The sequence below is a fragment of the Lutra lutra genome, chromosome 11, assembly GCF_902655055.1.
Source record: "Lutra lutra chromosome 11, mLutLut1.2, whole genome shotgun sequence".
Lineage (NCBI taxonomy): Eukaryota > Metazoa > Chordata > Mammalia > Carnivora > Mustelidae > Lutra > Lutra lutra.
Genome location: NC_062288.1, coordinates 103508489 through 103521809, shown reverse-complemented (window position 1 = coordinate 103521809; position 13321 = coordinate 103508489). Strand labels below are relative to the sequence as shown.

The following is a 13321-nucleotide window of genomic DNA, read 5'->3' as shown; positions in this document are numbered from 1 at the left end:
AGAAGGGCCATTGGGAACCAGAGCTTTGTCGCCGGAGGAAGGATGTGGAAATGCCAAACTTGCATCAGAGGATGGCCTCGTGGACTGACCACGATGGACATTTACTGCGCGCCCAGGACAGCCAGGCCCACGTGAGGGGCTTGCATTGTGCCGTGACTGTGTAAGATTGTGGTGCTGTCCTCTTCTGTGGTAGAAACATAAGCTAGAAAGTCCATGTCAGCTACCGAGAGATAACCTGGCTAGAAGTCACAGTACCCGGATTTGGTTCGTGACCGTGCCCTGTGGCTTGAGCCACTCAGACTGATCTCTCCAGACATCGTTACTCCACCTGGCCTGGAAGGGGACTGATTGGTTTGAAAGATTTCTATTTTATTTTGTTTTATTTTATTTATTTGACAGAGAGAGCGAGAGCGAGAGCGAGAGAGAGAGAGAGAGAGAGAGCCCAAGCACAGCAGGGGGGAGGGGCAGAGGGAGAAGCAGGCTCCAGACTGAGCAGGCAGCCCGATGCTGGGTTCGATCCCAGGACCCCGGGATCATGACCTGAGCTGAAGGCAGACGCTTAACGACTGAGCCACCCAGGCGCCCCAGATTCAGAAGATTTCTGAGACCTTTTATAACTGTCCTATACCGTGACTACATTATTCCCCTAGGCTTAGGTGTCAGGAGACCCAGGGGTCCGCAGCAGGTGGGCCAGTGGGCACAGGTGCTGACAGATACCACTCTGCAGGGCTGGGCGGTTGCTCCAAGGGCAGTTCCTAGTGCTGGCCAGGGCTGCTGGGGTTGGCGGAAGCCAGGCCGCCCATGCTGGCTCGGAGCAGCCCTGCCCACTGCTCTCAGGGCCACGAGAGGGGGGCAGGGGGGACTCAGGGCCAGGACCAAAGGGGAGCAGGGAAGGACTTGCCCACCTCTCACGACGGTCAAGAGAGGTGGCTCTCTGTCTCTTTACTCCATGCATATTTCTGGCCACAAAATCCAGGGAGAGGTCAGAGGGCTCCGGCACGGGACAGAGGAAAACAGATGGTGCTTATCCTTCTCCACTCTCGTGACATCTTGAGGGACCAAGGCTCAGCTCCTCTCTGAAATCTATCCGTACCCGCTTCAAAGCTTTCGGGGCCCAACTGTGAGTCTCCTTCGTCCACAGCGCAGTAGGACATGCATTGTCCTACGTCCGTCCATGTGTGGGATCAAAAATGTGGCGAAACAATGAAAGGCATCCTTCTTTTGTTCTCGTTCCCAGTGTTTTGATGGTTGTGTGGGATCCACGAATCAACGTGATGATCCATCGATGGGTTTGGCCTGTTCGTTTGCACACCGTGGCCAGATGTTTCTGGAGCAGGCAGTTCACCCAGGAAGGAACAAAGAAAAACACCTCTCTTCATCATGCTTAGTGCAGAAAGCCTTTGAATTCTTTCTGCGTCCTTGGTGTTTGCTGCTTACTCTGAACGTCTTGTACTTTTCAGCATGTGACGTGCTGGCCCAGAGCAGGTGGGCGGCACGGCAAGAGGGGTTGGGGGAGGAATCCTCCTTTCCTGCCGAAAGTGGGATGAACCTTCTGATGCATGGTGTTACAAATAGGGACATTGGCTATTCTGGAAACCGTGAGCTGGAAAGCTTTGCGGCTATCAGTTCAGCTCCTGGGCCAAGCCCCAGAGCCGCACTGGGTAGGTGGCTGGGAGCAGAAATGCACAAGCAGAATTGCACAAGACCCTCCCGCAGAGCGGAGGGTGTGTCTCAGAACCAGCCAGCAGCGCCATGACCTTATAAAAATGTTCCCTGGGTGCCCAGTTGTACTCTAATTTGCAGTGTCCCTCCTGCAGTTTGCCTACAAGCGTAGACCCAAACGGTCTGCTTTTCCCTGTGGGGCCAGCGCTGTCTGCAGGGTGGGGGCGGGTGGGGGGCTCGGGGCTGACGCAGGGCCATTTGGATCTGTGGGACAGACCTGGCAGCCCCTCCACTTTCCCTCGTGGCTGGTGTTTTTCCTCGTGAAGGGGACGTTAAAGCAGGGGAGCCTCCATGGCCAGAGTCACCCAGCCGGGCATCAGTGCGTGGCCCACCTAAGGCCACCACAGTCTCAGTTTAGTGGTTTGGTGTTTCATTTGCAAGTAAATAAACCCTGTCCAGAAACCCAGACTTGGTCTTTTCAAGCTCTATCTTAAGATTTGTCTTAGCAAAATAGTGAAATGTCAAAGCTGAAAACAGCCCTAGAGATGAAGGGCTGTCCCTCCTCCCACAGATGGCACGTCTGTTCAGTCCGTCCTTGCCTTCCGAAGGCCTGAGCCATCCCAGAGAGCCCTGGGAGGGCCATTCCCTGTCCTCAGATCTCGGTGAGTGCACACACCGGGCCGCCGTCAGGCTCTGACTCCTCGTTAGCACCTTCCCCAGCATCGGTTTTGTTTCATGGAAGGACAGACTCTCCTTTGAGTCCAGCCGCGAGCCTGGCACGGGGGAGGAACGAGTCGCTCAGGGGAAGGCAGGGTCCTTGCTGTCAGCCGGCTGCTGGTCTCCGAGGGGGAAGGGCTCTCGGACATAAAACAGCATGAGCAGGTGCCCGGCGGAAACCCGTCCGTCACCAGCTGGTGACAGAGGGGCGGCTGCTTTCCCCTCACTGCTGCGGCGTGAGGAGACGAGGCTGTAATGCGACCGTGGGCCTGTCCTACATCTGCCACTCTCCTTTATGTGTGGCCAAGGTTCTTCCAGGACCGGAAAAAGAGGCCGTTTCCTGCTTCATCGCTCAGTTCCGCTGGGACAGCAGCCTTCCCTACCCGTCTGTGTCCCCTCCTCCAGGTCCTTCCTTTGGGGACTTCTTGTGGCCGTGGGCAAAGCGAAGGCCCAGCTGAGGGGACAGAGGCCCCCTCCGACCGATTGGGCCCACCCTCCTTCCAGGGGCACCCAAGAGCCTCTCCAGCGCTGCCCCTGCGCCCCTCCTCCGGGAGGAACTGGGTTGGGAGAAGACAAGAAACGGGGTTGATTCTGGTTCCTAATCCTCAGTGGTTCACAGAGGCTGGACTCAGCCTGGTCTTGGGCACATGCCTTTAAGGGGTTACTCCAGGGGCCTGATCAAGGAGGGAGTTGGGGGGGCCCGGCGCATGCGGACTGGGGGCCCTCAGGCCTTTCAGAGCCCCAGTCCCTGGAGGCTATGGACAAGGCACTGTCGCCTCTGCACAGCGACCTCAGCTCATGCGGACCGTCCGAGTTTCCACTGAGCTCCGGTCAAGCTGCCTTCAAGGCGGGGCCAGGCCCAGCTACCTTTTCACAAGAGGAGAGCAGAGCAGCCGGCCCTTGGACATCCTCTTCACAAGTGCTCACCAAGTCCTCGGTCAGCCTGTCCTTCAGCGAGCGGACGGGTAGAGGCTGCTCTCTAATTATAAGGAGGAGCAGCCAGGGTCTTTGTTTTTCGTTTTCTTTTAAAATATTTTATTTCTTTATTTATTTGAGAGAGCTCAGGAGCGGGGCCTGGGAAGAGAGAGAGAAGCAGGCTCCCTGCTGCACAGGGAGTCCAACATGGGGCTCGATCCCAGGACTCTGTGACCATGACTAGAGCCGAAGGCAGAGGCTTAACCGACTGAGCCCCCAGGCATCCCAGCAGCTAGTGTCTTTATAGAACATTTGCGACTGGATTTCAGGCCTAGGTTGTGTCGGCCTGACAGACCACCAGGGCTTCCCAGGTGGACAGTTGACCTGGGACTCTGCGCGGTGTCCTAGAGACATCCTGTGTCCTCTCCAGCCTTGGCTGGTAAGGCTGGCGTGTCCCTGGCCTTGGCCCTCACAGTCCCGACGCTGCAGGATATCCGTGGTCCAGGCTTGCTTTACAGATTGAACCCCTGAGTCTCGCGGAGGCTAAAATGATCTGCCACACCCGACAGCTGAGGGGGAAGGGAGGCCTCCTGGCCACCCCAGCCTTGGGGTTCTGTTGAGAAGAGACTCTACTGTGTGATGCTGCTGTGGAGCTAGAGAAGCCACTGGGTGGGAACTGGCGAGAGCAGCTGGACCCAGACTTCCTCAAGGCCAGGACTGAGTACTTCCTGGAGCACCAGGACCGAGTGCTTCCTAGAGCGCCAGGATTGAGTACAACATCAGCACTAGGACCAAGTACTTCCTGGAGCACCAGGTCCGAGTACTTCCTGGAGCGCTAGGACAGAGTTCTTTCTTGGCACCAGGACCGAGTACTTCCCAAGCTCCAAGACCAAGTACTTCCCAAGCGCCAGGACCGAGTACTTCCTGTAGTACCAGGACCAAGTACTTCTTGGAGTGCAAGGACCGAGTATAACATTAGCAACAGGACCAAGTATTTCCTGAGAGCCAGGACCGAGTACTTTCACGGCGCCAGGGCAGGCTCAGGCTGCCATACTTTGGCCTTTTCTGGGGTCCAGGGCTTCTTTCTTTGGAGAAGGTCCAGCCCAGCCCAGCGGCTGAAGTACTTTCCTTGGCACAAAGGCTAAGGGCAGTCGGTGGGGGAGCCCAAGCCAGCTGTGTCAATCAGTCGGGACCCCCAGGTGGGGGGCATGGGGCAGGCAGGGTAGCTGTAGGAGTGAAAAATAGGGGTTTTCTTTTCTTTTGTACATCAGGAAGTCTCTCAGACTGCAGTCAGAAACCACGATGTCCTCTGTGGAAAATAAAGAATTCTGGAACTTCTCCGAGAGTTAAGTTTAGGCTTTCCCTAATTTGGCCCCTGTCCCTCCCCGGTTGCCAAGTTCCAGCGACTCAGGGTTTGTTCCTTATTTTCCTGAGGGCAGTTATATAATGTGAGTGTTTTTCAAAGTCTGCAGTTGACCATGGCTCTGGTCACCACCCCCCACATCGGTACCAAGAACTGCACGTTGGGCGGTTTTCAGGGATTGCGCAAACCTAGTCCATCTGGAAACACCTCACGCAGGCCTCCCACCTGAGGGGCCTGCCAAGGCCCTCACCGCGAGAGGTGAACTTCAAGCCACAGGACCCACGGATCAGACACGGAGAAGGCTAGCCCACGTGAGCAGCTGTCCTGTGGCGTGATGGGGACTCGGAGAGCTGGGCGGACGGGCCAGGCAGGGGTGTCCTCTGTGGGACCCGAGTGACTGGACACCATTATTCTGAGGATGCTACTCCTGGCTTTCCTGGAATCATGCCAAGCATCCGGAGGACCCACCTGGCATTTGTGCTGACAACCCAGGTGCATGATGGGGGACCTTAGTACCCAACTGAGTAACCAGAAGGTTAGCACCTGGAAGCAGATTAAGGGGCACATCAAGATAGACATGTGGCTGGGTCCTCTCACCTCTGAGGTGCCGGCGGAGCACAGGACGTGCACCCAGCCCTCCACGGGGGCAGCCCACGTTCCCACAGACTCTGCCCCCAAACCCTGAGCTTCGAAAGCCAGGGAGATTACTTGGTAATCGGAAAGGAGAAGAAAATTATTTTTCTGAGTCATCATATGAGGTAAGAAGCACATTTTAGTCTCAATCCAGCGCTACTTCTCGGAAGTGCTCCCAGGATCCTGGGATGGTGTTCAGTTCAGTGATGAAAACCAAGACACAAAACTGTGGGAGCCAAAAGGCCTCTTCTGGAATCTTCTAGTTAAACCCTCTCACCTGACAGATGAAAAACTGACTTCAGACACTCCCAAGACCCTCCCCCCATAGTAAACGGCAGAGCTGAGGCTGGAACTCGGCCTCCTGGCTCCTTCCCCGTGCACAGGTCTGTTCTCTCGGGCGGAGGGATGCAGGACCCGGCTATGTCGTCCTCCCAAGTGCAGGGTGGATCCTGATGTCCCCGGTGCTCTGTGTACTCAGGTCTGCTCGGCAGGAGCGGAGAATGAAAACCATCCTCCATGTATTCCTTCCCCAGTAGGAATCAACCTGCTGGCAATTGTGCTGGAATGTTCTGTTGTAACCCTGATGCAGACCACGGGCCCCTGACACTGGCAGCCTTTCTGTTTGTCCTGTATTTGTGCTTTAGTCAGGCCTCTGTCGGGGGTGGCCCACAGCTGCGTCAACAAAGGCATTTTGCAGGACGAAGCGTCAGGAATACCAAAAGGCCAGACCACATCTGAGCGATGCACGCTTACCTTGCACCTTCTCTCAAGGCCCAAACATGGGTAAAACAGCCCCTGTCCTTCGGGAATCCACAAATCCGTTTGGGATCCATGGGGAGTGGGGGAGCCACCCACAAAACCCCGAATTCCACACACTGTAGACCCGCCAGCGTGCAGAGCGATGGCATCCAGTGGCGGGACTCTGCTCTCGGCCACCGCGGTGGGAAGTACTTTTCATTAAGAGAAGGCCTTGAGAGAGACCGTCACCAGCCGCTCCGGGAGTGAGTCCCTGAGCCGCGCGGATCCACACTTGTCCTTGTCTTCCTCTGAGGTCGCCCTGGGCCAAGGCTCCTCATTCGGCAAGGAAGAGCTCTAGGTCTCCGCAGCCGCTGATGTCTGGGGGTGTCTGCGGTGGAGCTGAGCCGCCGGAGGGAGGCTCTGAGCTGGGAGGGGCTGGTCCTGGCTTCCACGGCCTGTGGGCTGCTGTCTGGCCGGCCGGCGGGGGCCGGGGGCTACGCCTCTCTGACTCGCAGCATCTTCAGCTCTAGAACTGCGGTTTCCCCCTTGTCTTTCCTACTTGTATGGGCTGTTCTGAGGACCAAAATAAGATCAAAGAAGGGCACGGTAATGGCACATCAGGACAGCTCTGTTGCTGACCCCTTTTTTTGTGGTAGAATGTGGGCTTTTGCCAGAATTTCTGAAGGGGGTGGGCCTGGGGGCTTACATGGCCTGCTTTGAAGGTCAGCTCACATCTTGGGAATCTTCCCGAACTTGGGGTTTTTCTGTTTTATCCCTACGCGTTCCTGACAGGTGACTTGAGCAGCAGCCCACATCCTGAAAATTCCCTTTCCCTGAAGAGCCTGATACTTGTTTCCAGAGCCTGGGATCAAGGTCTAAAAATGGAGTGTGTGCGGCCAGCGACAAGCCCAGAGTCTCTCGGCCGACACCAGCCCTTCCCGCGTCTCCTAGTGCCTCAGTGTTGCCCAGCAAAATGCCCACCAGTGCCAGGACCGGCTGCCTGGCTGGCAGACCCGAAAAGGAGGTTCAGGGATGGCGAGGCGAAGATAAAGCCGTGAGGAAAGCACGAAGCTCTGCTGGGAGTTTAATATTTAGAAATCACATGGCCAGGGCAGGCTCTGGGAGCCTGGGCCTTGTGGAAGTTCAGCTGAGCTAGGAGGCCAGGTCTTGATTATCCCACTGGCTAATAGTCTTGTGGCCACAGCTCCAGATTTCCCCATACCTGGCCTCCAAGGTGCGCGCTGTTTCTCGGTGAGCCCTGAGAGATGGGAGCCGAGATTAGAATCCTGGAATGTGGGGTGGGGGAGCCTTCCCGCAAAGCCTGCCCGCCCCGCCTGCGGACTTCCCTGTAGGGATGCTCCAGCGAGCAGGCCCAGGCCAGCCGGGGGAGCTGAGGGGCAGGCGGGCCACTGGGGTGGGGGACGCTGGAGGCTTTAAGGAGCTCGCGTGGGTCAGGAATAGCGGCGGGGACCTCGCGGCAGCCCTGCCTTCCAGAGGCCGCTCGTGATGGGAGCCGGACCAGCATCCCGGGCTCTCCCCTTTCAAGACTGGCTAACATGAGTCATTTCACCGCTGGGGGCCTCGGGGCAAGAGCCTGATGGTGCTTTAAGGAACAAATGAGTATTTGTGAAAAGGCTTTCGTGTGTGGAAACTGTTGTACCGCACGAATGTTCGAGGGTAATGATTATTTGAAACCGGAGAGGAATGTACTCATTAAAATGGGAGATAAGCACCCACACCTGGTCCTTCCTCCTTCCCAGGGAGCTGAACCGCGCAGGGCCTGCTCGCTGCCCCCACCACCCCCGGCCGCCACAGGGTCAGGGGGTGCGGGTTCAAACACGTCTGCGTGCCCACCGCATGTCCCGCAGATGCGGGCAGGGAAGAGCCACGGGAACTGCGCGCCCTTGACCCTGATGAACTGGAAGTCTAGCCAGAGAAGCAGACTGATGAATGACCACGGTATGGCCTGGTAAATCCTGTCATCAAGGCCTGTCTTCAGTGGTGGGAACACAGATAAGAGAAGAATTCGTTCTGCTTGAGGGCGGGTCCCCGCCAGAGATAATATGGGGATTGGTCCTTCCGTGGCCCCTACAAGTTCACCCCGTGCGACCTAGGACTGGCGGTTAGGGGTGAAGATTAGGAAGAGCTGCAAAGCCCAGAGGCAGCCGTGAGCTTGGGGCGTGCGGAGAGCGGGGACCAGAGCTGGCCGTCCCCACTCGGCCCTGGGCCAGGCTCTGTGCGGGAGGCCGGCCCTGTCCGGGAGGGACTCTCGCAAAGCAGGGTCTGTTCTCCCGGGAGGGAGTGGACAGTTGCTGAAGGGCGGCCTTGAGCTGAGGTGTGCGAGGGGCTGAGATGGCCTTCCCAACGGAGTGTCCACAGACACACAGCCGGGCGCAGAAGAGCCGCAGCAGTCTGTCCGTGCGCTTGCGGAAATGTCCGGGGTGCAGAACACATCAGAAACAAGGCTGCAGAGGTCGGCAGATCCACGGGCCCGCACTGGAGGCTGCGAGGCCTGGCCCAGAGCTCCTGACCGTGGCTCCTCTCAGCGGTCCCCTGGGAAGCTGGGGGCCGTCCCCCTGGGCTGCCAGCTGAATGATGGGGACTCCCACACTGCACTGTAGGCTAACCAGCTCGCCTGTGTGGTGGGACCCGAGGTCCCCAGTGTGTTCCATTGGAACAGGTGTGGAAGCCATTGCCAAGTTCCCCAAGGCATGAGGGGAGGGGCCCACGTACTATAAGGCCCACAACTTCAGGGATCACTCTTGGAGCAGAGGTTTGAGATGGCCTGAAAGGGGCAAGGGTGAAAGTCTTGGAGAACAAGCCCAAGAGAGAGCTGGGCACCTTCTGGGGAAGAAATGGGAAAAAAATCTATCCTAAGTGGATTTGTATGGAAATACTCAAGGAACCCTGAGTAGCCAAAACAATTTTGAAAATAATAATAATAAAAAAGAACAGTGTAAGATATTTCATAGTTCCTGATTTCAAAATCTATTACAAGCTTATAGGAATTAAAACAGTGTGGTGCTGGCAGGAAGACAGACATAGAGACCAATGAAATAGAATAGAAACCCCCCAATAAACCATCACATATGTGGCCAAATGATTTGTGATTAGAGTGCCAAGACCATTCAGTGGGAGAAAGACAGTCTTTCCAGCACACGGTGTTGGGGACATTATGGGCCTGGAGAAGAGTGAGGTTGGACCCACACCTTATACCATACAAGAAAACTAACTGAGCACAGATCACAGACCTAAACATGAGAGCTGAAACTAGAAAAGTCTTGGAAGACGACAGAGGGGAAGAGCTTCATGACATTGGATTTGGCCCTGAAGTCTTGATTATGACACCAAAAGCAGATGCAACAAAGTAAAAATAGATCAATGGGACCACCTCAAAATTAAGAACTGTGCCCCCAAAGGACATAATCCACAGGACACAATCCACAGAGTGAAAGGCAACCTCCAGAATGGGAGAAAATATTTGCAGATCATGTATCTGATAGAAGGTTAGTGTCCAAAATACAGAAAGAACTCCTACCAACTCAATGACAAGCCACCTGGGTTAAAAAATGGTTAAAGGGCTTCTTGAACAGATATTTTTCTGAAGAAGATGCACCTATGGCCAGAAGCTCCTGAAAAGAGGTCCCATATGAAAGATCCCATCAGAGGATCCAAACTCAGATCCAAACCATGATGAGGTACCAGCTGACACTCTTTAAGACGGCTCCTATAGAAACAAAACCAGACCCAGAAAGTAGCAAGCATTGGTGAGCATGTGGAGACGTTGGAACCTTGTGCCCTATTGGTGGGAATGGGAAGCGGAGCCTCTGCTGTGGAGAACGGGCTGGCAGTTCCTCGAGAATATTAAAAATAGGATTCCCATGGGATCCAGCAATTCCACTTTGGGGTGTTTACCCAAAGAATTGAAAACAGGATCTCAACGAGATATGTGTATATGCATTCGTTTGCTAGAGCTGCTATGACAAAGTAGCACAGAGCTGAGTGACTTTCTGTCCTTACCATTCTGGGGGCTTGAAGTCCAAAATCAAGGAGTTGGAAGTGTTGGTGTCTTCTGAGACCTCTTCCTGACTTGTAGATGGCCATCTTCTGTCTGTGTCTTCATATGGTCTTCCTTCTGTGTCGGTGTCCTAATAATCTCTTCCTCAAGGACAGTAGTCACACTGCATCAGGGCCCACCTGTATGACCTCATTTTAACTCAGTAGAGACCCTATCTCCAAAGACAGTCACATTCTGAGGGTCTGGGAGTTACAACTTCAATCTATGACTTTGGGCGGTTATGGGGGAGACAATTCAACACCCATGTTCACAGCAGCATGACTCACCAGGGTTAAGAGGTCGAAGCGACCCAAGTGTCCACTGGTAGTTGAATGAGTAGGCAAGATGTGGTACATCGCTACAATGGAACCAAAAGGAAGGAAACTCTGACACAGGCTACATCACAGAGGAACTCTGAAGATATTATGCTTAAATACAATGAATATTCCAGTCACAAAAAAAGCCAGGGGTGCCTGGGTGGCTCAGTGGGTTAAAGCCTCTGCCTTCGGCTCAGGTCATGATCTCAGGGTCCTGGGATCGAGCCCCGCATCAGGATCTCTGCTCCGTGGGGAACCCGCTTCCTGCACACACTGCCCCCCCCCGCCTGCCTCTCTGCCTCCTTATGATCTCTGTCTGTCAAATAAATAAATAAAATCTTAAAAGAAGAAAAAAGCCAAATAGTGCATGATACCACGTTATTGAGGCAGGGCCTTGTCATGTTCATAGAGACAGAAAGTAGGATGGTGATTGCCGGGCTCTGGGCGAAGGGGATGGGGAGTTGTCTCATGGGGACAGAGTTTCTGTTTTGCAAGATGAGAACGTTCTAGAGGCAGATGGTGGTGGTGATGGCGTGGTGGGAACGCGCTTACCGCTACGAAGCTGTGCACTTAAGATGGTTAAGATGGAAAGCTTTATGTTACATGCATTTTACCACAATGAAAAGGGAAAAAAAGAAAGGTTAATAACTCAGGCAAGTTCTCCTACATGTGGCTTCTTTCCAGGCTGTGCAGGAGGTTACCAGGTGAGACCAGGGGGAGGAGGAGCAGAGGGAAGGGGTAAGTGACCCAAGTTGGACCCACACCACTCCTCCTCGCCATGGTGTCACCCGACTTCACTGACCACTCCAGCCCAGCCACCAGTCCCAAACTCCTCCCCACGAGGCCCTGTCATCTCTCCCAGGAAGACGCGCATCCTGGACTGCTTCCTTGAGGCCCCACGTTCTGTGTCCTGAGATGGGGGCCTGTCCATCAGCCATTCCCAAGGCACCGAGAAACCTTTGCTCTCCACTCCTGCTTTCCTCCTGGGGCGCCTTCCTTCCTGCCTCCAGTCCCAGCCTCTTCCCCTTGCTCCTACCTCGGGTGACGGGGGCCGTAGTGTAGCCTCATGTTCTAGAAGGGATGCATGCTCAGGTTCTTTGAAGAAGCTAACATGTTGTCACCCCTCGTCTTACTCCCTTTGCATCCACACCCCTCCGTGGTGGTCGGTGCTCATGGAGGACTCAGGAAGGGGGCATGGTGCGTGCATAGAGCCAGTGCTGCCCCCGGACAAGGCTGGATGGACACCTGAGGGCCATCCTGTTGACCATATGCTCTCTTTCCTTTCTAGGACCTGAGTTCCTTTGCCATGCCGCTCCTGGATGGAGACCTGGAGAGCTCAGAAAAGCATTCTTCTCGTAAGGTGAGGCCACATTTCTCAAGGCTTCTCATGGCTCACCTGAGGAGCCACTGAGGCAAGACTCCCTCAGTCAGAGCCCAGGACAAATGTCTACCTGCTCAGCCACCTGTGCTCTCACCTGTACATCTACCTGTGCTCCCACCTGCTCATCCAACTGTGCTCCCACCTGCTCATCCACCTGTGCTCCCACCTGCTCATCCAACTGTGCTCCCACCTGCTCATCCACCTGTGCTCCCACCTGCTCATCCACCTGTGCTCCTACCTGCTCATCCACCTGTGCTGTCATCTGCACATGCATCTGTGCTCCCAACTTCACATGCACCTGTGCTCCCACCTGCTCATCAGCTGCTCCATATGCACTTCCCCTGCTCCCCCTTGCACATGCACCTGTGCTACCACCTGCTTATCCACCTGTTCTTCTACTTGCACTCCACCTGCTTACCCACTAGTGCCCCCACCTCCTGTGGCCATGCCCCTCCTACCTGCCAGCTGTCTAATCAGAGAGCCTGTTGGGCTTTGCTCCTTTCTCTTCTTCTCTGTCTGGGTTCAGCCACGGCCCCCTCAGACTCCCCAAAGAAGGCAGAGGTAACGTGGAAGATCAACAATAAGCCAAGAGAAGAGGCTAAAAGTATCAGTAAATGAGCAATTTGGAGACAGTCCGAGGCTTTTGGCTTGTCCCATCTTGGACAGGAGTTCCTTCCGCCTGCCACGCCCCCACATTCGTCCTGTTCCAGGCCTTCCTTCCCTTTGGTGTCCACACCACTTTTCCTTGCCTCTCTGTAGCTCACCCACCCCTCCCCCCTCCCCTCCCCCACCGGCCAGTCAGCAGCTCAACAAGGCTGGGCGCCATACAGGGTCAGGCAGCCAAGAAGGATTGTGTATCCCATGAGGGTCGTTGGACCTGGCGAGAAAGGAGAGGTCAAGGCAGCCTGCAGTCAAGATGAGGGGGCACCCAGAGAGCTGGGTGGCAAGTCCTTCCTGGGCCCCATTACCCACGGCCCAGTGAGAGGTGGCGTGAGGAGGGGCCGACCATCGGGGTGCCATGAGCCGTGTCCGAGTGGAGATGCAGAGCGACACGATTCTTCAGCTCTGGGTACTGGCAGCCTGGGTCGGCGGCAACAGCGCCTGTGCCGGGAAAGCTAGCCTGTTCCCTAAGCATTCGAATTGCCCACAATGAAGGCAACGTACTGGGTTAGGCCTGTGGGTTTCCGTTGTTCCCAGCTCCCCACCCTGAGTGAGCAGGCGACCCGATGAGCAGTCACTGTGGCCCAGCCTGAGACGGCGCTCAGAGGATGCTCTTAGGAAGGAGCCACAGACCTCCCAGCCCAGCAGGCCAGTCTGAGGCTGCAGGCCGGCCTCTTCGTCCTTGAGGGCTGGCCACCTCCAAGGGTTTGACTGCGAGACTCCCTCCTTCAAGTGAAACCCAAGGCAGAGCTGGGCATGCAGTAAAGACCCACGGTGAGGACTGGGGCCTCATCCAGCCCCACCGGCCCCCACTTTGGGGGCTCCCAGAGGGTGCCAGAGCCAAATCACTGTCACAAATGTGTGACTGCAGAGCAGAG

At 55.6% G+C, this 13321-nt stretch overlaps 1 protein-coding gene across 4 annotated transcripts in view; it reads left to right on the top strand.

Moving 5' to 3' along the window:
• Positions 1-13321, top strand: part of PRKAG2 (protein kinase AMP-activated non-catalytic subunit gamma 2) — a 247529-nt gene that overhangs the window by 62132 nt on the left and 172076 nt on the right. For all 4 annotated transcript variants that reach the window (XM_047694346.1, XM_047694345.1, XM_047694349.1 and 1 more), the window contains exon 2: positions 11691-11762. In XM_047694346.1, coding sequence (XP_047550302.1) covers positions 11691-11762 — 72 coding nt within the window. The remainder of the gene's footprint in view (positions 1-11690; positions 11763-13321) is intronic.